The 22,955-nt window shown below is 41.1% G+C and overlaps 1 protein-coding gene across 1 annotated transcript; it reads left to right on the plus strand.

Annotated features, from left to right (window-relative positions):
• The first annotated feature begins 55 nt into the window (after positions 1-55).
• PGM3 (phosphoglucomutase 3) lies at positions 56-21,433 on the plus strand. The gene is made up of 13 exons (XM_060752973.2): positions 56-78; positions 1,027-1,232; positions 1,831-2,015; positions 4,097-4,164; positions 5,792-5,925; positions 8,047-8,242; positions 9,776-9,933; positions 12,455-12,538; positions 14,797-14,895; positions 15,201-15,317; positions 18,662-18,784; positions 19,695-19,868; positions 21,194-21,433. The coding sequence occupies exons 2-13, from the start codon at positions 1,029-1,031 to the stop codon at positions 21,284-21,286; spliced, it is 1,635 nt and encodes a 544-aa protein (XP_060608956.2). The 5' UTR covers positions 56-78; positions 1,027-1,028; the 3' UTR covers positions 21,287-21,433.
• The last annotated feature ends 1,522 nt before the right edge of the window (positions 21,434-22,955 follow it).

Genomic DNA, 22,955 nt, shown 5'->3' on the forward strand with positions numbered 1-22,955 from the left:
CCCGCGCCTCTGATCCCGGAAGGGCGCTTGGGAGGTTCCTTGTCAGCAGCAGCAGCAGCAGCAGCCACATCCACCAAGGTGAGTTTGCTCACAGAAAGCCAAATACTCGCAGCATTTATTCCTCCGTGGTTTTCCTACCAGCTTCCCCTAGGTAGGATACTATGAGGAAGCAGAGTGTGCTTTCTAAGGGTTGCCTCCACATTCTGCAGTTAGTGCAGTTTGATACCACTTTAACTGCTTTACCTCAATCCAAAGGAACTGAGGGATTAGTAGTTTTACAACGTCTTTCGCCTTCTCTGCCAAGGTTTGCTAGTGATTTTATGATTGCTAATTCTAACAATTGATTACACTATGTAATAACATTTGGGAAAAAACCCTATTTTCTTGTTCTAGTACTAACAACAGTATTATTTATTTACAACATTTATATGCTGCCCTTCTTACTCCGAAGGGGACTCAGAGCGGCTTACAAGTTATATGTAAACACAATATATTATATTATTAGGTAAAGGTGCTCATCTTCATTTGTAAGCCAAAGAGCTGGCATTGTCCATAGACACCTTCAAGGTCATGTGGCCAGCATGACTGCATGGAGCACCATTACCTTCCCACCAGAGAGGTACCTATTGATCTACTCACATTTGAATGTTCTCGAATTGCTATATTATTAGCATAGCACAATATTAGTATTTATTTATTATTTATTTACTATATTTGTATGCCGTCGTATTAGTATTTATTTATTATTTATTTACTATATTTGTATACTGTCGTATTAGTATTTATTTATTATTTATTTACTACATTTGTATACCGTCCTTCTCAGCCCATAGGCGACCCAGGATGGTTTACAGAGGCAGAAATTCAATGCTCACGTCACCATAAAAACATTTAAAAATATTAACATATAATATAAAATCATAGCAAATCAATAAAACATAGATCATTTACGTCTCTTAGTTAAAAACATTGTCCAGTACCATACATTCCCATAACAGTAGCATAACTTTGTTTTCTTTCTTACAGAAATGGACTTCAAGGCAGTTGCAAACTACTCAAGGCTCCACGCCAAGCCTCCGGGCATGTCCCTTCAGTATGGGACCGCCGGCTTCCGGACCAAGGCGGAAGACCTGGACCACACCATGTTCTGCATGGGTTTGCTGGCGGTGCTGAGGTCCAAGCAGACCAAGTCAACCATTGGCATCATGGTCACCGCCTCTCACAACCCTGAAGTAAGAGAAATTAGCATTTCTGGTAAAGGAGAAAGGGGGAAGAACAGCGGAAAGTAGATAGGCATCTACACCGGGCACAGGCAAACTTCCAGGTGTTTTGGACTTCAACTCTGAGAAATTCCAGCTAGTTTACCTACTGTTAGGAATTGTGGGAGGTGAAGTCCAAAACACCTGTAGGGCCAAAGTTTGCCCATGCCTGATCTACACCATAGAACAGTGGTTCTCAACCTGTGGGTCCCCAGGTGTTTTGGTGTCCAACTCTCTGAAATCCCAGCCAGTTTACCAGCTGTTAAGATTTCTGGGAGTTGAAGGCCAAAACACCCGGGGACCCACAGATTGAGAGCCACTGCCATAGAAGGAATGCAGCTGGACACCACTTTAGCTACAATGGCTTAAAGTTATGGAATCCTGGGAGTTGTAGTTTGGCACCAGCACTGTTTGGCAAAGAGGGCCACAACACTTGTAGAACTACAACTCCATAGCTTTAAGCCATGGCAGTTAAAGTGGTGTCAAAACTGCATTATTTCTACAGGTTAGATGTACCTTACCCGAGGAACACAGCCAGACCTTTCATGATGCTATGTTGTCTTGTTTCAAGGAAGACAATGGCGTGAAGCTGATTGACCCTTTGGGGGAAATGTTGGCAGCCACATGGGAGGCGCATGCCACTCGCTTGGCCAACGTGGAGGAGGAGGAGCTGCAGGCGGTGCTGATGGACATCTGTCAGAAGGAAGGAGTAGACCTTCAGCACAGTGCTTTTGTGGTTATCGGCAGAGACACCAGGTAAAGCTACACACCTCTCAGGGAACAAGAAACAACACCAGAATTTGCAAGGGTTACTTTTTAAGACCACAACTTCAAAAATACACCCCATTGGAAATTATTCTGAGAATTGTAGTTCAAAATAAGTAACTGTTTCTAAACTCTTTTGAATGGACTCATTCACTCGTGCTATTTTCATGGAAGATCAGTGTACCACTTTGTAAGTGCTTCCAATGGAGAATCATTGAGAAAGTTTATCCAAGGTCTGTATATGTATATTCAAGCTGCAAGGAGTGTGCTGCTGCTGCTACTACACTTCCTAGTTGGCTATTTAGCATCTAAGGGCCCTTCCACACAGACCTATATCCCAGAATATCTGCTTTGAACTGGGTTATCTGAGTCCACACTCAGTTAATGTGGGATTTTCTGCCTTGATATTCTGGGACATAGGGCTGTGTGGAAGGGTCCTTAGCCAGAACTTTCCAAACTGTGTGTTGCGACACACTAGTGTGCCAGCTACATTGTGTAGGTGTGTCATGTAAATGTAACGAGAAATTACAAAAGTCTTAGAAATGTATGTTATCTCACAAATCACATATTTTAAAAAATATGAATGAAAGGTTTTCATGAGATACATTGTGTCCCCATGCATTTACTTAGTACAATTTATATGTCCATATCTCTGGTTTGCTAGTACAATTGAATTACTGTATTGCAAAATGATGAGTGTCTGAAAAGTGTGCCACCAACATAGAAAAGGGTCCCTTGGTGGTGCAGCAGGTGAAGCTGCACCACCAAGCTGCTGAACTTGCTGAGCTGCTGAACTTGCTGGCCAAAAGGTTGGCTGTTCGAATCCGGAGAGCGGGGTGAATTCCCGCTGTTAGGCCCAGCTTCTACTAACCTAGCAGCTCAAAAACATGCAAATATGAGTAGATCAATAGGTACCGCTTCTGCGAGAAGGTAATGGTACTCCATGCAATAATGACCTTGGAGGCGTCTATGGACAACACCGGCTCTTTGGCCTTGAAATGGAGATGAGCACCAACCCCCAGAACTGGACATGACTAGACTTAATGTCAAGGGGAAACCTTTACTAACATGGAAAAGTTTGGAAAGCTCTGTTCTAACAAAAGAGAATCCATCACCTTAGGAGGAAGTCCAACAGTGGATTGCACTGTTGGAACAGTTCTTATGCCATAGAAAAGTTCTTCCTGATACTTGTTCTAAATTACTTATTGTAAATAGTAATTCACACCCTTTGGTTTTCCAGGTGTGTTGGATTTCAACTCTCAGAAATCCCAGCCAGTTTACCAGCTGTTAGGAACTGTGAGACCTAAAGTCCAAAACACCTGGAGGACCAAAGGTTGGGAAAAACTGTTGTAAATTGAATCAGTTAGTAAACTAAGCCCTTCCCTTAAAGCAACATAAAAGTAATGTGCTTCCTCATCTGCAGTAGCCCTTGTGTTGCCTCTGATTGATTTCTTCAGAAGGGTGAAGAGCCCCTTTGCCTGTTCTGTATATGACTTAGGTCCCTTCCACACAGCCATATAACCCAGAATATCAAGACAGCTAATCTACAATATCTACTTTGAACTGGATTATCTGAGTCCACAGTGCCATATAATCTAGTTCAATGCTGATTTTGTACAGCTGTGGGAAATGGGCCTTAGTCTTGGTTTAGGCAGTCATTTGATAGAGAATAAGCTGGGGCTGGTCAAGTATCAAGACAGCTTGGGAATCTTGCATTAACCATTGGTGGTGAGAAGGTCTGATATAATCATACTTCATAGATAAATTCATAATATTAAATAGCATAGATTGAACTGTTTAAGCTTTGATAGAAGTGGTTTTCATTTATTTTAGATTAGATGTGGTTTCACTTGTTCATAGTAGTTAATTGCCCAGTACTTCCCTAACCCCTTGGCTGCTAGGATCATTCTTCCTCCAGAGAAGATTTCCTTGAGCTTGCATCTTCAGGTTAAGGATTATGCCATATATGTTATCATTTGTCAGTGTTCGGTTGCTGGCAATTAATTGGAGTGAGCTTTTGAGTTTGTATTACATTTCAACAATTATCTCTTTATTTCTATGTTTGTATCCAGATCTAGCAGCAAGAAGCTTTCACAGTCAGTAATTGATGGTGTGTCTGTCCTTGGAGGTCAATACCATGGTATGCCCTATGCACTTTCCATATTGTTTGCTTTTCCAAGCATCAGTAATATTTTATTCTAGATTTGGCCCTACACGTTCATATGTTTTACTTTTGTGGATTTGATTAAAATGCTCTCTCGAGATCTCTTGATTTTCCAGTGTAATTTTGCAACCAACTTCCAGCAACAGTTGATCATAGGGTTGTGCTGAAGGATCTAGAAATTCTTGCAGAGAGTTTTTATTCGCAGTTTTTTTACTTGACAGGGGTGTAACCCCAGCATTTGTTGGAGGGAGTGACTCTATAGCTCTTGACTGAAATTCAGTGAGGTGGGATCATAGAATCATAGATTATTAGAGTTGGAAGAGGCCACATGGGCCATCTATTCCAACCCCCTGCCATGCTGGAAAAGCACAATCAAAGTAGCCTTGACAAATGACCATTCAGCCTCTGTTTAAAAGCTTCCAAGGAAGAAACTTCCACCAGACTCTGAGGCAATGAGTTTTACTGCTGAACAGCTCTCACAGTCAGAAAGTTCTTCCTAATGTTCAGGTGGAATCTCCTTTTCTGTAATTTGAACCCACTGCTCCGACTCCTAGTTTCCACAGCAGCAGAAAACAAGCTTCTCCCTCTTCCATGACAGGCATGAATTCTTCATAGCTCCATGAGAGAACACATTCTTTTGTTTATTTATTTACAGTATTTATATTCCGCCCTTCTCACCAGGGGACTCAGGGCGGATTACAATCCACATATACATGGCAAACATTCAATGCCACAGACATACAACATATATAGACAGACACACAGGCAATTTAACATTCCACCTTTTCCGGCTTCATGAGGATATACTCTATTTCAGCCACAGGGGGAGCTGTCACTTCACTGTCCACTTGTGACACTGAGTCCTTGATGGAGTACTTCCTCATTCTTATGCATGCTGCTGGAAGGTTTTATGGTGTCATAAATTAGTTAAATTAGCGTCCCTGCAAAGCGGTACCTACATTTCCTACTTGACAGATGCAGCTCTTTCAGGCTGCATAGGTCAACAGTGAGCTAGACTATTAATGGTTGAAAGCTTACTCCAGCCCAGGCTGGCTTTGAACTGATGACCTCTCGGTCAGTAGTGATTTCCATGTAAAATAATGCTTTCCCCACATTGCCTGGTTGAGTCTCTTTAGGGTTTCCGGCAAAACAGTATAAATCAAGGATAGGAATCATGCCGCCCTCCATATTTTTGTTGACAGTAGCTCCCAGCATAACTTACCATTGACTATCTAGCCAGTGCTGATTGGATTGTAGTCCTACCCCATTCCGTAAGACTGCAGTCCCATCCCATGAGTCTCACTCCAATAATACCACACTAAATGAACAATGTCAGTGATGTCCAACCTGTGCAACTCCAGCTGTTTGGACCTCCAACTCCCATGTACCCCGCCAACTTGTCCAGTGATCAGAAATTCTGGGAACCGAAGTCCAAAACACCTAGAGTACCAAAGCTATAAGATCTAACTATAAGCTAGCATTCCTATTTTTATGAAAACGCATATTTTTGTGATATTTTTCCCTATTGTCTTTAGTGCTCCAAAATGCATTTCTGAAATAGAGTTTCATCCTTCCTTGACCAGTGTGATTTTTTTTAAACCAGACTACGGCTTAGTAACCACGCCTCAGCTCCACTACATAGTTTGCTGTCGGAATACTCATGGAAACTATGGGACTGCAACAGTGGAAGGATATTATCAAAAACTCTCTAAGGCTTTTGTGGAGCTTACAAAACAGGTGAGAGGCTTCCTTTGCCTACACAAGTCCTGGTTTGTGTTTTTAGGATTGTTTACTTACACCTTGTTAAAGGAGTGCCTTTTTACATAGTAACCTCCCATGAAGAGACATCGGCAAATCTTCTTTGTGTTGCAACTCTCCTGAACACATATTCAGATGTAGCTGTGTTGGCATTGCGGCAAATTATAATACAGTTCAAAACCACAAACAGTTAGAACTTTATTGAAACAGAAAAGAGATCCCTCAATGCCATCTTTCTTGAGAACAAAGTAACATCTGAGGCCCCTTCCACACAATTGTGTAAAATCCACATTGAACTGGGTTATATGGCAGTGTGGACTTGGATAATCCAGTTCAAACCAGATATTGAGAATCATCTGCCTTGATATTCTGGGGGGGCTTCCATACAGTCCTATATCCCAGAATATCAAGGCACAAAATCCCACATCATCTGATTGTGGACACAGATAACCCAGTTCAAAGCAGATATTGTGGGATTTTCTGCCTTGATGTTCTGGGATATAGGGCTGTGTGGAAGGGCCCTGAGACAAAATGCAGGCCTGTGATTCCAACATTGTCGCTCTCCTTCTCTTGAATGAATGTTAACATCTTTGCTTGATATTGACCCAGTGAAGCTTTGAAAGCTTGCATGATGTACATTATGCGTTGGAGTGGCCCAATAAAAAGCACCACTGTTTTATGGGTTTTGGATTTAGATTTCTGGATGTTCTGACACTGTGAATGAACTGTGGGGCCTCTACAGCGGGAAATGCACATCCTAGGGTGTGTCTATACAGTAGAATTATTCGACATCATAGTATTGTTCAGTGCTATGAAATCATGGGAGTTGTAGTTTGATAAGCTAGCAGCCCTTTTTGGTAGGGAAAGGCTAAAAACAATGTAAAACTACAACTAAAATGAATTCAGATAGTTATGTGATTATAAATCCAGTCTGTGTTCTCATGGACACTGAATAGTGTGTCTGCCTTTTTGTGAGAGTTCTTCAAAAGACAGTGTTCACTTTTGAAGCCTCTAAGGTGGATGGAAAAAGTGTGCAGTTTCGAAGAAAGACATCAAGTTGGAAATAGCAAACTTCTCAAGCCTCCACTAGTTATTTGTTATGTATATAATTCACATTTCTTACTGCATTGTAGAGGTGTATATTGGTTTGTTATTTTGGTATTCTGTGTGTTTGCACATTTGAGTGCTATGTGAGCTGCCCCGAGTCCCTGTTGGAGATGATGGCAGGGTATAAATGAAGATGATGATGATGATTATTATTTGTAACTTTACTTAACCTCTTTGTTGTGGGAGGGGCTGCACACCATGTGATCCGAACTTAACAGGTTCAGGACTCTTACTCCATTTTAGAGAGAGTAGACTGCATTAGACTCTTGGAGAGATTACAAGCCATCTGTAGGCTTTTAGAAATCTCTGTGTTTACATCAGAAGCAATGAGTACAGTTTAGACTTCAATGCAGGAGCAGTATGCTTTTAGAGATTAAACAGAGGCTCTGTTAGACTCTCAGAACAGAGAGATGCTTTGGACTAAGGGCTGTTGATTTTGAGGAAGATGCCCAGTATTACCTACACAGAGAAACTGAAAATCCTATTGTAACTGAATTCATAAGCAAAGTGCTTGTATGCTGTATACATGAAGTTGTGTGAGTAAACCAACTATGTTACTTTTAAAGAAGACTGTTTATTTTGTCTCTTGAGAGCATGATCTAAAGACAAAGGGAGAGTAGACGTTTTTGGGGCAACTAAAGAAACACTTCTGAAACTCTACTGTATATTTTTCCAAAAGGTCATTTGACCAGTGGTTTTCCAAAAAGGTTATGAATTCCCATTTCCCAAATGGTTGTGGAGATTCACATTTTCCAAAACTTCAGTGCTGAAATGCATTGGGCATATTGCAACTTCTGGGTTTTTTTTTGTTTGTTTGTTGTTTTTTTAAAAAAAAACAACAGTTTAGTATATCCCTCTTTTTCATTTTTTCTCCAAGTGAGCTTGCTTTCTTTCTCTGCTTTGGAAAACATGTATTGATTATGAACAAATAGTGGATTTTTTAAATGACTTCTGAAGAACCTTATTTTGCTTTTTAAACATAATCACCCACAGGCTACAAGCCACAGGGATGGGCACATGTGCCTGAAGATTGACTGTGCAAACGGCATTGGGGCCCTGAAGCTCAAAGAGATGCAATACTACCTCCCTGGGAGCCTCGTGATGCACATAGACAATGATGGGACTAAAGGGAGACTCAACCACCTCTGCGGAGCTGATTTTGTCAAAGTCCATCAGAAGCCTCCTGTAGGTATGCAATTAGAAGGGGATTGTCTTCTTGAATGATTCTTTCAAGCAGAAATTAAGTTTACCTAGTAATAATTTGAGGGATACGACACTTAAATGAAAGCACTAACACGCTATGGCATTACTAATTCAAAAGGCTTTTCTTTCTGCTTGCCAACGTATTAAGTCTTAGAAGGCATTGGACATTAGGAGAGAGAGTGGTTTTTGATTTTATTGGTTTGCTACCAGTTCTTCTAGTAAGATTCCTGTCTTGGATAAAGTCCGGCTATGATTGCCTTGCAGTTATTTCTTTATTTATCATATCAGAAGCAAATTGAGAATACAGTTATAATGTATAGAAAAGCCACAAACAAAGTTAAAAACTTGGCATTATGCTAGATTTCCTTTGACCAGAAGCTGGCCACTTGGGGTGCCTCTGGTGTTGCTGTGCGAAGGCCCTCCATTATGCATGTGGCAGGGCTCAGGCGGCATTTTAGTAAGTGGTCTGTGGTTTGCTCTTCTCCGCACTCACATGTTGTGGACTCCACTTTGTGGCCCCATTTCTTAAGGTTGGCTCTGCATCTTGTGGTGCCAGAGCGCAGTCTGTTCAGTGCCTTCCAAGTCGCCCAGTCTTCTGTGTGCCCAGAAGGGAGTCTCTCATACAGTATCAGCCATGGCTTGAGGTTCTGGGTTTGAGCCTGCCACTTTTGGACTTTTGCTTGCTGAGGTGTTCCTGCGAGTATCTCTGTAGATCTTAGAAAGCTGTTTCTTGATTTAAGATGTTGACTTGCTGGCTGATATCCAAATAGGGGATGGGCCAGAGATGTCCATACCTTGCAGATAGGAACTTATTACATTCAGTGGTTGAGTCTGTTGCAGCAAAAAGGGGAAAAACAAAACAAAAATGTTTTGTTGCACTTTAGTTTGTTGGACTAATAAGACTATGTCACAAAATTTGAAAAATGTTCTGTTCTTGGTTTGAAAGGGTTATTTCCTGTTTAATTGTGTGGCACTTATTTTGAAAGTAGTTGCTATACTCCAGAAATTTCGTTCATGTGGCTGCCACAAACTATGTTGAATTGGTCGAGACTCAACGAGACATTCATTGAAACAGTATAGCAAAATGTGCTGCAGGGTGTCCCACTAACACAAAGTTTTTGCAGTTTAAGAGACTTTTTCATATTTTATGATAGAAACAATCAGGAAATGACATTTATAACCTAGGAACAAAAATCGTGTTACATAGTGTAATGCAGGGTAAAATCAATTTAGCCAATTTTATCCAGTGTTAGAGGCTGGAAGCCCCTGAAAGTGGTGTGAATGTCCAGGAGTGACTTTTGGCCCAATTTGAGGTTTTTGACCCATTCATGTTGGTCATAGACTCACTCTTTGCTTAATTAGCATTCTATCTGCTTGACTTTAGAATATATTGGTGGGAAAATTAAAATCAATTATTTGCACCATGTGGAAGCTGGTTAAAACTGACAACTTATTTCTAGCAATGTGTCCCATTCTATTTAAGATGTAGCTCTGTCTGAATATATTTTGTTTGTTTTAGGATTCGAAATGAAGGCTGGTGAGAGATGCTGCTCCTTTGATGGCGATGCTGACCGAATAGTTTACTATTATAATGACGCTGCTGGCCATTTTCACCTGCTTGATGGAGACAAAATCGCAACTCTAATCAGCACTTTCCTTAAAGAACTTCTGGTCAAGGTAACTGGATTCCTTTAGGATTGGGGAGTTAATGTGTGGTTAAACACTGAATGGAATACTGATTGGAATATTGACAGTACAATCAGTTATGCCCAGATATTGTACTTTTTTGGACAAACACTTGTTTGTCCAAAAGATTGGTGAGAAAGCAACAATTTTAGTGCAATCACATTCCTCCCCTCAAAAGTCTTGAAGTGACAAAAATGTACCAGGAGCTTTTTAGAAGACTCCATCTCTGACTGTGCAGGCACAGGAAATACCGTATGTGCAATTTCACAGGGACAACGATGAAGAAATTGAGTATTTCATATGTATTCCTTACATTCCCTGGTGAATGGATATAATACCGTCTTTTGAAAGGTGTATGGATTTCCCAAAAGCACAAAAAGAATCGTTAATGGGTTAGGCAGGAGAGTTTATCACACCTTTGACAGATTAACTTTCAAAGGCACAGATCTAAATCTGTTTGGGTCTGTGATTAATTAAATACTTGTTTCTCTTTGGCTTTACTTAGATTATTACTGGTATTGTATAGCTATGATTAATTTACAAGATCTCAGAAGAGAAAAAAGGAAAGCAAGTACTAAAACCCACATGTTTTTGAAGGCAAATTATATTTAAGTAGTTGTGAAAAAAGAGAAAGTAATCTTCAAGCTTTGTGGATCATCATGGCAACAGGGCAAAGCCAGTCCTAAGATGATGCCAGTTGAAGGCAATTGATGCAATAGGTATTTCCTCACTGATGCAAATACAAATACCACGTTTTCAACTTTCTAATGTACATTAGCTCAATATGTGAACTATCTCAGGTCCCATCTATATAATCCAGATTATCAAAGCAAATGATCCACATCATCTGATTTGAACTGGGTTATATGATTCTGCCATATAATCCAGTTCAAATCAAATAATCTGGATTGTATATTTATCACAGCAGGATATGCCGCATTATCACGGGGTGTCTGCTCCCTACACCACTGGAGAAATTACACTGCTTAGCCAGTATTGCACCACCTGACATCCGCCCGGAAGTAGCAGCCAATAGTGAAAGGACCAAGGCAGCAACATCTCCAGCTCATCCCCTTTTTGGGTATCAGCCAGCACGTCAACAACTTAAATCTAAAAATAGTTTTCTAAGATCTACAGAGGCACTCGCTGGAACACCTCAGCAAACAAGAGTCCAAAAGTGGCAGGCTCAAACCCAGCACCTCAACCAATGGCTGATACCAAATGAGAGACTCCCCCCTGGGCACACAGAGGACTGGGCGACTTGGAAGGCGCTGAACAGACTGCGCTCTGGCACAACGAGATGCAGAGCCAACCTCAAGAAATGGGGCCACAAAGTGGAATCCACGACATACGAGTGTGGAGAAGAGCAAACCACTGACCACCTGCTGCAATGCACCCTGAGCCCTGCCACATGCACAATGGAGGACCTTCTTGCAGCAACACCAGAAGTACTCCAAGTGGCCAGATACTGGTCAAAGGACATTTAATCAACTACCAAGCTTGCAAACTTTGTGTTTTGTCTGTGTGTTTGCTTTGTTCTGTTAGAAATGTAATATAATTTGACTGGGTGTCCTGACACGACAAATAAATAAATAAATAAATAAATAACCACCAGTTGCAATACATCTTGCCAGTCGAAAGGTTGGCAGTTCAATGTCCAGGTTGGGCGTGAGCGCCCGACCTTCAGCCCAGCTCACTGCCCACCTAGCAAATCGAAAACAGCTGTGAGTAGGTAAATAGGTACCGCTTAATGCGGGGAGATATTTTAATGTCACCATAAGGAAATACCAGAAAAATGCTGGCTATTTGATGAAAAAGGAGGAAGTCTGTGAACAGGGCTCTTCAGCATGGTGGATGAAGCAAGAGCACCTCTGTGCCTGAAATCGAGCACAATCTCCAAAACGCTGAAAGCTGGGAAAAGCCTAGATACATCTATCTATGCACAGTGTCTCTCCTGTAAGTGTATAATGGCATTGAATGTTTGCTGTATATGTGTTTTGTGATCTGCCCTGAGTCCCCTTCAGGGTTTTTTGTGTCAGGAGCAACTTGAAAAACTGCAAGTCACTTCTGGTGTGAGATAATTAGCCGTCTGCAAGGACGTCGTCCAGGGGATGCCCGGCTGTTCTGATGGTTTTTTTACATCCTTGTGGGAGGCTTCTCTCATGTCCCCACATGGGGAGCTGGAGCTGACAACAGGAGCTCATCGGTGCTCTCCCTGGATTCGAACCTCCAACCTGTCGATCTTCAGTCCTGCCGTCACAAGTGTTTAACCCATTGCGCCACCGGGGGCTCCTCCCTTCGGGGTGACAAGGGCAGAATACAAATACAGTAAATAAATAAATATATGGCAGTATGGAAGAGGCCTCAGAGCTGAATGCAGCCCACTTTCCACCCCATTGCAAAAAGTGAGGTATTCGTAAACTGGAATATATAAACTTTGAAAGCCAAGCATCTGACTTCATGTGGATGCAGAGGGCAGATTGTGAAAACTGCATTTATTTGTTCCCTCCAGGCTGGACAAACAGTAACATTTGCAGTAATACAAACAGCCTATGCCAACGGGAGCTCAACGCGTTATTTGGAAGAAATCATGAAGGTATGAAGTTATTTAACTGTTGCATGGTGTCATGTTACATGCCTTTGTGCTGAGGTGTCAATTAAAACCAACCCAAATCTTCTCATTTAGAGCTGTTCATACTTTTTCGACCTAGAATGACCAACCTTGAGTGTCATCTTGTGTTTTGAAGACATATTCCTTTGGGCTACTTTGCTGTGGTCACACATTTTATGGCCAAGCTTTAGTGGAGACATCTAGTCTCTTTGACATTGAAGAGCACTTAGGAATGGGAGTATCTCAGACAGTCAACATCCCAAATAGATCTCTGTGTCATGCTGCTTCTGTAAGATTAAGGAGAGTTGTTTTGACTGGGTGATACAGAGGAACCGTCCAATGCCATTTGCAAAATACACACTATTCCTCATTGCCACAAAAACACACTTCTAGTCAGACTTTGGAACAGATTGCTTTTGAATGTCAACCTTCAGAATGTCAACCTCCAGTTTTCATATACATGGTGGAATGGGGGATTCTGGGAGTTGTTGTCCCAAAAAGGAACAGTTTCAAGCATTGATTCTAGTCTTCAGGGGGTTTCTTGCTTGTCCCTCTCCCGAAGAACAATGGACACCTTTCTGTTGTCGTTGTTGGATATTATTCTAGAATTTTTAATTTAATCTCAGGGCAGCAGTCACTTGGCTGAAAATTGTGTTTCTTTGTCCTTGGCCTACATCAGTGGTTCTCAGCCTGTGGGTCCCCAGGTGTTTTGGCCTACAACTCCCAGAAATCCCAGGCAGTTTACCAGCTGTTAGGATTTCTGGGAGTTGAAGGCCAAAACATCTGGGGACCCACAGGTTGAGAACCACTGTCCTACATGGTATACAATATTTCCTCCACATTTGCCGGGGTTAAGGTCACAGGACTCCCATGAAAGTGAGGAAGTTCAAATGAAAAGATTGCTCCCCCCTCTCCTTTTACCTGAGAGAGCATCTTTCTAGGAATTTACAGGTCTTTGACAATGACTTCTGCTGGAAACTGACCATAGAGCAGGATGGGCAAACTTTGGCCCTCCAGGTGTTTTGGACTTTAACTCCCATCATTTCTAACAGCCGATAGGCATAGAGTCACCCTGGAGGACCTAGAGAGTCCCGGAGAGAACACATCTGTGAATAATCAAATCTGCAAAAGTCAAAACCGCAGATGTGGAAGGAGGATTGTAGTTAGAACTGACTGCTGTTCCTGGGTTCCTAGCTTTTTGTGTTGATGATGGGCTCAGAGACACAACTGTAGGCTTATTCAGGCAGTCTTTTAAAGAACATTTTAGGATCAAGTGCTGTGATTTTTAGTTTTGAACAGGTTTTTATGGATTTTAACTGATTTTTTAAAAATACCAATTATGTTACATTCCATTTTAATGTTTGTATGTTTGTATATTTTAAATAGTCTTGAAATGCTTTTAATGTAAGCCTCTTTGAGTCTCCTTGTGGGAAAAAAGTGGGGTATAAATAAACATAACAACCATAGACCTCTTTACCCTTAGACTAGCGTTTCTAAACCTGGGGGTCGGGAACCCTGTGGGGGTCATGAGGGGGGTGTTAGTGGGGTTGCCAAAGACCATTAGAAAACACAGTATTTTCTGTTGGTCATGGGGGCTCTGTGTGAGAGGTTTAGCTCAATTCTATTGGTGTGGTTCAGAATGCTCTTTTATTGTAGGTGAACTAAAAATCACAGCAACTACATTTCCCAAATGTTAAGGTATATTTTCCCCAAACTCTACCAATGTTTCATTTGGGCATATTCATCTCAAGTTTAGTCCAGATCTATCATTGTTTGAGTGCACAGTGCTCTCTGGATGTAGGTGAACTACAACTTCAGAACTCAAGGTCAGTGCCCACCAAACCAGTATTTTCTGCTGGTCATGGGAATTCTGTGTGCCAAGTTTGGTTCAATTCCATTGTTGGTGGAGTTCAGAATGCTCTTTGATTGTATGTTAACTATAAATCCCAGCAACTACAACTCCCAAATGACAAAATCAATCTCCCCCAACCTCACCAGTATTCCAGTTTGGGCATATTGGGTATTTGTGCCAAATTTGATCCAGTGAATGAAAATGGATCCTGCATATCAGATATTTACGTTACGATTCATAACAGTAGCAAAATTACAGTTATGAAGTAGAAACGAAAATAATTTTATGGTTGGGGGTCACCACAACATAAGAAACTCTATTAAGGGGTTGCAGCATTAGGAAGATTGAGAACCACTGCCTTTGACTGTCTTGTGTCTTCTTCCTGTCCTAGGTGCCTGTGCACTGTGGCAAAACTGGAGTGAAACACTTGCATCACAAAGCTCAGGAGTTTGACATTGGAGTTTATTTTGAAGCAAATGGTCACGGCACAGTAAGTGTGTGTTTTCAAATATTTCTTAACTACCCTTCATTGGAAGGATTCCAGGGAGGTTTACAAAAGTGGGAATCAACATGTAGTCACAAGCATTGTGCTTGATACCTTTCAGACTTCCATTCCATTCGCAAACTGGAAAATCCAAGTATAAAACAAAAAAGCTTAAGTTGAATGATGCTCACTATGGCATACATCCAACAGTATTCTAGCATGGGCCTATCCATGGAGCACATCCTTTTGAGGCAGCTGATATACTTTGTCCCTTAGAGTCACCAGATGCATTGTTTTTTTTTCCTTTCCAGGTATTGTTTAGTAAAGCTGCAGAAGAGAAGATACGGTATCAGGCAAAAGAGGAGAAAGACAACCTAAAAAGGGAAGCTGCAAAGATACTTGAAAACACAATTGACTTGATAAATCAGGTGGGAATTGTGGTGTATGATCACACATTTAAAGTTGCAGATCAACAACTTCTGAAATATTGCATGATTTCCACTCTAAATACTTGACAAATGATGATGTGTAACTTAAGGCCCCTGTAGTTCAGCGGTATTGCTCTATGTATGACAAATAGTAATAATAATAACAACAACAACAATAATAATCATCATCATCTCAGGTGACAGCAGAATTGACAAGAAGCAACTGGAAAAGCTGGCACAATATGAGGATTTAAAGATCGAGCTGCAAAGAATCTGGCACAAGCCAGTAAAGGTGGTCCCAATGGTGATTGGCACACTGACTACAGTGCCTAAAGACCCTGGCCTGCACTTAAGAACAATCAGCGCTGACAAAATTACCATATGTCTGTGGCAAAAGGCCATCCTACTTGGATCTGCCTGCATTATTCGCCAATACATCACACAGTCCTAGATACTTGTGAAGTGTCCGACGCGTGATCCAATACAACAGCCAGCATAGTGATCTTGTTTGCTGTGTACTAATTCTGTTTTGTATTGAATAATAATAATAATAATAATAATAATAATAATAATAATAATAAAGTGGGATTGTTCTATGTATGACTAAGGGGAGGTTTAGTAGAACTGCTTCCCATCAGCAGAACTGGGAAACTCTTCCTCCTCCATCTGCCTTTAGGCCTTACAGGAGGGGACTGAGATTCTTTCCAGATCAGATTGTTAAATTGGATTGTGCACAAGGAGAAAGTCCTCTCATTTGATTTAGATTTGCATCCAGATGTAACCTATAATAGGCTGTATTTCTCAGGTGAATAATGAACTGGCATCTTTGAGTTGTATGAGATCTAATCCTATTTTTGGTGCTAGACTGCGAATCCTGTCCAGCGTCCTCAAACCTCCCTTATTGATAAGCAGCTTCTTGGATCGACAGTGGTCCTTTCTCCTGTTGATCAAACAGCATCTTCCTGACTTTCCCCTCCCTTTTTATGAACAATCTCCAGTGTGACAGGAGGTGCAAAGCGCCCCCATTGCAAATCCCCCTCATGCACACAACTCTTGGTGCAAGGATGGGTGGGAATGTCATGCATCTAATCCTTGATCAACAGGACCCCCATCAATCCCAACTATTGTTACCAGAATGCGGGTTTAGAAGACTTTAATGATCCCTACATTTCTCTTGGGCACTGGTTCTCAACCTGTGGGTCTCCAGATGTTTCAACTCCCAGAAATCCTAACAGCTAGTAAAATGGCTGGGATTTTTGGGAGTTGTAGACCAAAACACTTGGGGACCCACAGGTTGAGAACCACTTCCCTAGGGAATATGTAGGGGTTGTGAATATGTAGCAGTTACAAATATGTAACCTACCAGCTTCCTTTTAGTTTTATTCTGAAATTTTGGAGATGTCCAAGAGTACAGCACTGGGAGAGAGCCTTATGTTAACTCATGGTTTTGCCAAACTGTTGGCTGTTCCTTTTGACTTCAGTAAAATCCCACTGGTGCCAATAGCTTCTCCGCTAACTTTTGCTTGCTAATCTGTTGTGAAAAGTCTGCAGTAGAAAGATCTCTCCTGTTCCTTTAAGGAGAACAATTTTTTAAAGAGTCAGCTGTAGGAACCTGAAAGTAACAAAACAGGAGAAAACAAAGTCAGTGGTGTGTCAAAGTCTGACTTTCCATGATGGGCAGCCAAGTGAACAAAAGGAGCTATGGTACTAAAAACAAACCAAAATTCCCCGTTTTTTGGATAGGTTTTCATTGTGATCAGAATTGGCTTTCCTAACTCAAGATGCATACTTCTGTAGTAAGTAACTCTAGTACAGTGGTTCTCAACCGGTGGGTCCCCAGACGTTTTGGTTTTTAACTCCCAGAAATCCTGGGAGTTAAACTGGCTGGGATTTCTGGCTGGGATTTCTGAGGGTTGTAGGCCAAAACACCTGGAGACCCACAGGTTGAGAACCCCTGCTTTAGAAGAATAACAAAGCCTGGATTTGGTTAGTTGATTATCCATTTTGTCTTGGTGAATAAATTGGGGGAAGAATCAAGACCACATGGGAAAGCCATTCATTATATTGGAAGCAAAAATCTTGCGAATTGAGACACGGGATGAGACTGCTGTTTTGCTGTTGCCAGAACATGGTCTCCTAACAGAGGTGGAGGAGTTTTTGATGAATTGTGGGAAGAAGTCTGCACATGCTTAAAAGTGCTTTTATATGGAAATGAGTTCTTGTGTTGCAAAGAGGGGTCTGGGGCATTTGTTTTGTGTTTTTTGCCAGTTGAGAACTTTCCTGAGCTAAATCTTGAAAAGGTTTGCATCCAGATGTTTCCTGTTTGTACTTAAGATATCATGCCTTACTTGACACTTCCAGCTCCTTTGGGGCATTGCAGCAAAGAAATGGCAAACAAACTGGGTTTGGACTGCACTCTTGGAGATATTTTTGTCCACCAGAAATGATGCCATGTTGTTGTGTTGCCAAAACCGTTTCCCTTGTGTCAATTTCCCACTGGGCAGTACATTTTGGCTTCACTTAATTGATGGATGTCCTTATTATTATTATTTTGGAAGGCACCATTGAAATGATGACTGCTGCACTCAAATAAGTACCCTAAACAGATTTCGGTTTTTGTATCGAGCTGGACCAGATCCAGCCCATCTCTATTATCCTGTGATGTGACGTAAAGGGAAGAGTATGGGAAACGTTTCTGTTCTTAGTTTTTGTTCATGCTTGACGAACTTTCTGTGATTTATTTGAAACAAGTCAGATCCAGATCATGGCATAAAAAGTTAGTTTGTTTCAGTGAGACATAGTGAAGACAAATCATAGCTGGACGTTCAGATTAAACACTGAAGGAGGAGAAGAGAGAGGAGAAAATGAAGAATTTGTGCCGTATTGTTACTATGAAAAGCTATGGCTTATCATGGCTTTGGAACTGTCCCTCTTTTTTTTTTTTTTACAAATCGAGACTTTTTATAATTTAAAATCCCAAATTTCCACAAGTGTAGGTTTGCAGACTGAATACTTGCAACAATAATTACAGGAAAGGAGATTCCACCTGAACATTAGGAATAACTTTCTGACTGTGGGAACTGTTCAGCAGAGGAACACTCTGGCTCAGAGGGTGGTCGAGGATCCTTCTTTGGAGACTTTTAAGTAGAGGCTGGATGGCCATCTGTCAGGGGTGCTTTGAATGTGATTTTCCTACTTCTTGGCAGGGGGTTGGCCTGGATGGTCCATGAGGTCTCTTCCAACTCTAGAGTTCTGTGATTCAGGAATATGCACTATTATTAGACCTTGAGTTTGCCTCCACCTCCTAGGATACTTTCTCACTTCCTCTCCTTTGTATGTCCTAGACGGTTGGTGATGCCATTTCCGACATGCTGCTGATAGAAGCCATTTTGGCTTTGAAGAACCTCACAATTTCACAGTGGGATGCCATGTACACGGATCTTCCTAACCGGCAACTCAAAGTTAAGGTAACAGAGAAGCAGACATCCAGACAGAAATGTCTCATGGTTGCAATCTTGTTTGCATGTAGATGTACCATATATACTCAGGGCTGAAAAACCCGGCTTATACTTTTTTTTAGGCTGAAAAAGGCCCCCTCGCTTATAATCGAGTCAAGGTTATTTATTCTTTTACTCTGTTATTATTATTTTTATTACATTTATTATTTTATTCTATTATTATTTGAAGGAAACGTAAGCACATTTACACTGAAGAAAGTCAGAATAATGGTTTAATCAGAGTTGGACAGTATTATTTTAAATTACACTTTTATGTAAATATTCAAAAACATTTAACCTACTGATGCCTCAATTCATGTAATTTTATTGGTATCTATTTTTATTTTGAAATTTACCAGTAGCTGCTGCATTTCCCACCCTCACCTTATACTCGAGTCAATATTATTTCCCAGTTTTTGTGGTAAAATTGGGTGCTTCGGCTTATATTTGGGTCGTCGTATACTCGAGTATATACGGTAATGCCATATTGACTGGCCAGTTATTGAGATGCCAGGGCGTGTGGTTGCCTTCTTTTGCCAAGAAGTGAATGGATCCTTTTTGGGATGAAGGAAACTAGGTCTTGGGTTATTAGCATCTTCAGGCTTTCAGGTTTTCCCAACTGGGCTCAATAACATGTTGTTGACTAAGATCTGATCAGCATGATAGTAGCAGCATTATTGATGGGCATGCTTTCTTGAAAAGGGCAGTCAGTGACTTCGCTGCACAAAATACTCTGGCTGGAAGAAAAGGAGTTAGCTCAGTAGAGAGATCCATAATTTGGTCTTGTTGTGATCTTCAAGAGTAATAAGTTTTCAGCCTGGATCCGAGTTAGAGCTTGAACAAGTCAGATTCTATGGCTTTGTTTTGCTTGGATCTGTAGGTTGCAGACAGACGAGTTATCGATACAACAGATGCAGAAAGGCGAGCGGTGACACCTCCGGGCCTGCAAGAAAAAATCAATGACCTTGTCAAGAAGTATCCGACGGCTCGAGCCTTTGTTCGCCCATCTGGGACAGAAGATGTCGTCAGAGTCTATGCCGAGGCAGATACGCAGGTCAGAGCACAAGTAATTCATAGCCTCACAGTGTATTGGAAGGATTTAGATGACTTCATTATAATTATAGCTAGCTTTTAAGGGAAGTTTGTCACTTTCCTGTGTCTTACACAGTTTATACAAGGAAGATCTCAGCAATTTAGGAAGTCTGGCTGCAGGTTTATATTGGTCTTCCTCTCACGCTCCAGTGACACTCAGTGCAATAGGGCATCCACACAGTCAATGGCCACAATCCTGTTCATTCTGACTAGAGTAGATGTGTTGATACAATACACGTTATCTATACCCTGATGAATAGTTCTGTTGATTCAGTAGCCTTAGTCTAATTGGTGATAGCAAATGTGAAGATGAATAAGGAGCGTCATCATTCCCAGTGGTCGCCCCTTGTTTATGGAACTCCCTCCCCAGCGACATTAGATCAGCCCCCTCCTTCCTAGCCTTCAGAAGGAAAGTAAAAACCTGGCTCTGGGATCAGCACAGTGCAATAACAGACTTGAAAATTGTGGAATGACTATGGAACAGCTTCGGATTACGATTTCTGGTTGGCGCGATATTGGAGACAATGTTTTAAATGTTTAATATACATTTTAATTCAATTTATTTTAAGCTTAATGTTTGTGTGCGTTTTTAAGACATTGAATACTTGCCAAATATAAAACATTATTATAGTTGAGTGTGAAGATGAATAGTGGGGAACCAGCAAGAATACCCCATGTGCATCAGTATACAATATGCATCTGGCACTTTGCTGGCCCATGTACATAGTCATATAACAGGAACCCACTACTGGATCTGGGTGTTATGAAATGGACCTATTCCAATTCCCATGTACATAAGTCCACTTAGGAAAGATTCCAACCATTGTTTCAGTGGGGTTTTTTGCATGCCAGTAAACAGGTCTGTTAAATACAGGTTGCAGTTGCAAAGGGACTGATGTGTAAACTAGAATTGCTTTATGGGAATGGGAGTTTTCTCCTTAGTTATTGTACGCAGGAAAGAAAAATGGCTCTTTTTGAAGCTGTGCTTGGAGGAAACCTCCTTAGGAGCAGTTATTTTGACATGTTTTGTCCTAGAAGCAAACAGAATGGCATTACATTGGAGAGCACTTTTAAAATAGTGAAGTAAAGCTTATATTAAAATGAATATCAGTAAATCAGTAAATCAGAATATCAGTAAAGCTTATATTAAAATGAATGTCAGTTCGTATCCAGTTTTCTGGATACGAACTGACAAAAGAACTAGACTGGTTTTTTTGTAGGATTTTCTTGCATGGCAAGAAACATTGGTTTTCACTGATTCCAGTCTTTTCCTGTCCTCCTTTCTAGGAGCATGCTGATAACCTTGCTCATGAAGTCAGCCTGGTCGTCTACCATCTAGCTGGGGGTGTTGGAGAACCACCAAAGACTGCAGCTTCGTGAAGTACCGATCTTCAAGCCAAACTGTTTTGACTTTTTTATTACTATTTCCCCTTTTTCCTGTTAAATCTTTCCTAGTTGAGAGTCGAGATTAAATTTTGATTAATAAAAATGAAGCAATATTAAAAGCATGTTGCTGTTTGTCTCACAGCATTGGGTCATTGTTATGTTCAGCTCTAAATATACTTAAGATGAAAGGATGCTTAAGGCTGATCATCACTGCCCATACAATTTATTCAAGGGAATCAATTTATTGTCCCCATTTTCATAGCTACTTCCTCTGTGAACTTCAGGTCCTTTGCAGAATTATAACGATGTCTTAAAGAAACCTGTTTTCCTTTCTCTTTAATTTGGATGTGTTCTGGCCAACAAATACCAAAATTTACATGTAGAAATATCTCTTATGACTAAGCAAAGCAGTTATTGTGATAGATACTAAAACATCAACAGTGCTAACAGAATGTTGTGAGTGTCTAGAGTGAAAGACAATTTGTTGTTTATTCGTTCAGTCACTTCTGACATGGACCAGCCCACGCCAGAGCTCCCTCTTGGCCATGGCCAATCCCAGTTCTTTCAAAGTCAAGCCAGTCACTTCAAGGATATCATCCATCCATCTTGCCCTTGGTTGGCCCCTCTTCCTATTTACTTCCATTTTCCCCAGACGGTAGCTCTGAAATATTGAGAGCAGGGCTAGATGTTACACTGTAGAACACTGCTATTAAACGCATTTTCATCAAGAGCCACATCATCCTTATGGTTGCCTTCAAAGGGTTGATGAATCCATGGACAGAGAATCCATGGATATGAAGGGCCATCTATTATTTTTACATAGTGGTTAATGTTCTTTAGTTTTTACCCACTTTGGGTCCCCAGATGTTACTGAACAACAACTCCCATCACTTTTGATTATATCTGGAGATAATGGGAATCACAACCCAACAGCACTTGTTACCCTAAGGTTTGTGAAAGGTTAAAGGATATTTTAGTCAGACCTCATATCCTCAAGCCTTGTATCTAAATTCAAACTCCACTCTCCTGAATAAACGGAACAAAGTGCAGCTTTCCAGATGTTACTGTATCATAACTCCCATCAGCTCTAGTTATGTCTAATGATGACGAATATAGGAGTTCTAGTCCAACAACTGAAAGGCCACATAAAATGGATTCAGCCCATGAGCCTTGAGTTTGACACATGACATAGAGGGAAAGGGGTGTAAAATTTTGTGTTGGGAAATATGGCCAGCATCTGGTTGGTTAGTGACCTACTCAAGTCCTTTTCCTTAAAACAGCTTGTGATTCTCTTCCTTCCTCTACAACATGCCAGCACAACCTCCAGCCATCCAGGTGTTTATGACTTCAGTTCCCAGAATTCCTGGCCATTGAACTTGCTGGCTAGTTCTTCTACGAGTTGGAGGCCCAAATGTCTGGAGGACCCCAGGTGGTTGAGGCCTGCTGTACAATATCCAAAGCCTGGCTCAACTCAGCATTTAGGTGCTGTGTTTCTATGGCATCATCTGATGAAACCCACTCAGAGGTCTCAGTGGATGTATTTATTCTTCGTGGTTATAGAAGGATGCTTCTGACCCCTCCACAAGTCACTGTGCCACAGCAGCTAAACAGTGAGTCCATAGGATTGAAATGAGAGATACAGGTCAAGACCCTTCATGGGAAA

The sequence above is a fragment of the Anolis sagrei genome, chromosome 1 (assembly GCF_037176765.1).
Source record: "Anolis sagrei isolate rAnoSag1 chromosome 1, rAnoSag1.mat, whole genome shotgun sequence".
NCBI lineage: Eukaryota > Metazoa > Chordata > Lepidosauria > Squamata > Dactyloidae > Anolis > Anolis sagrei.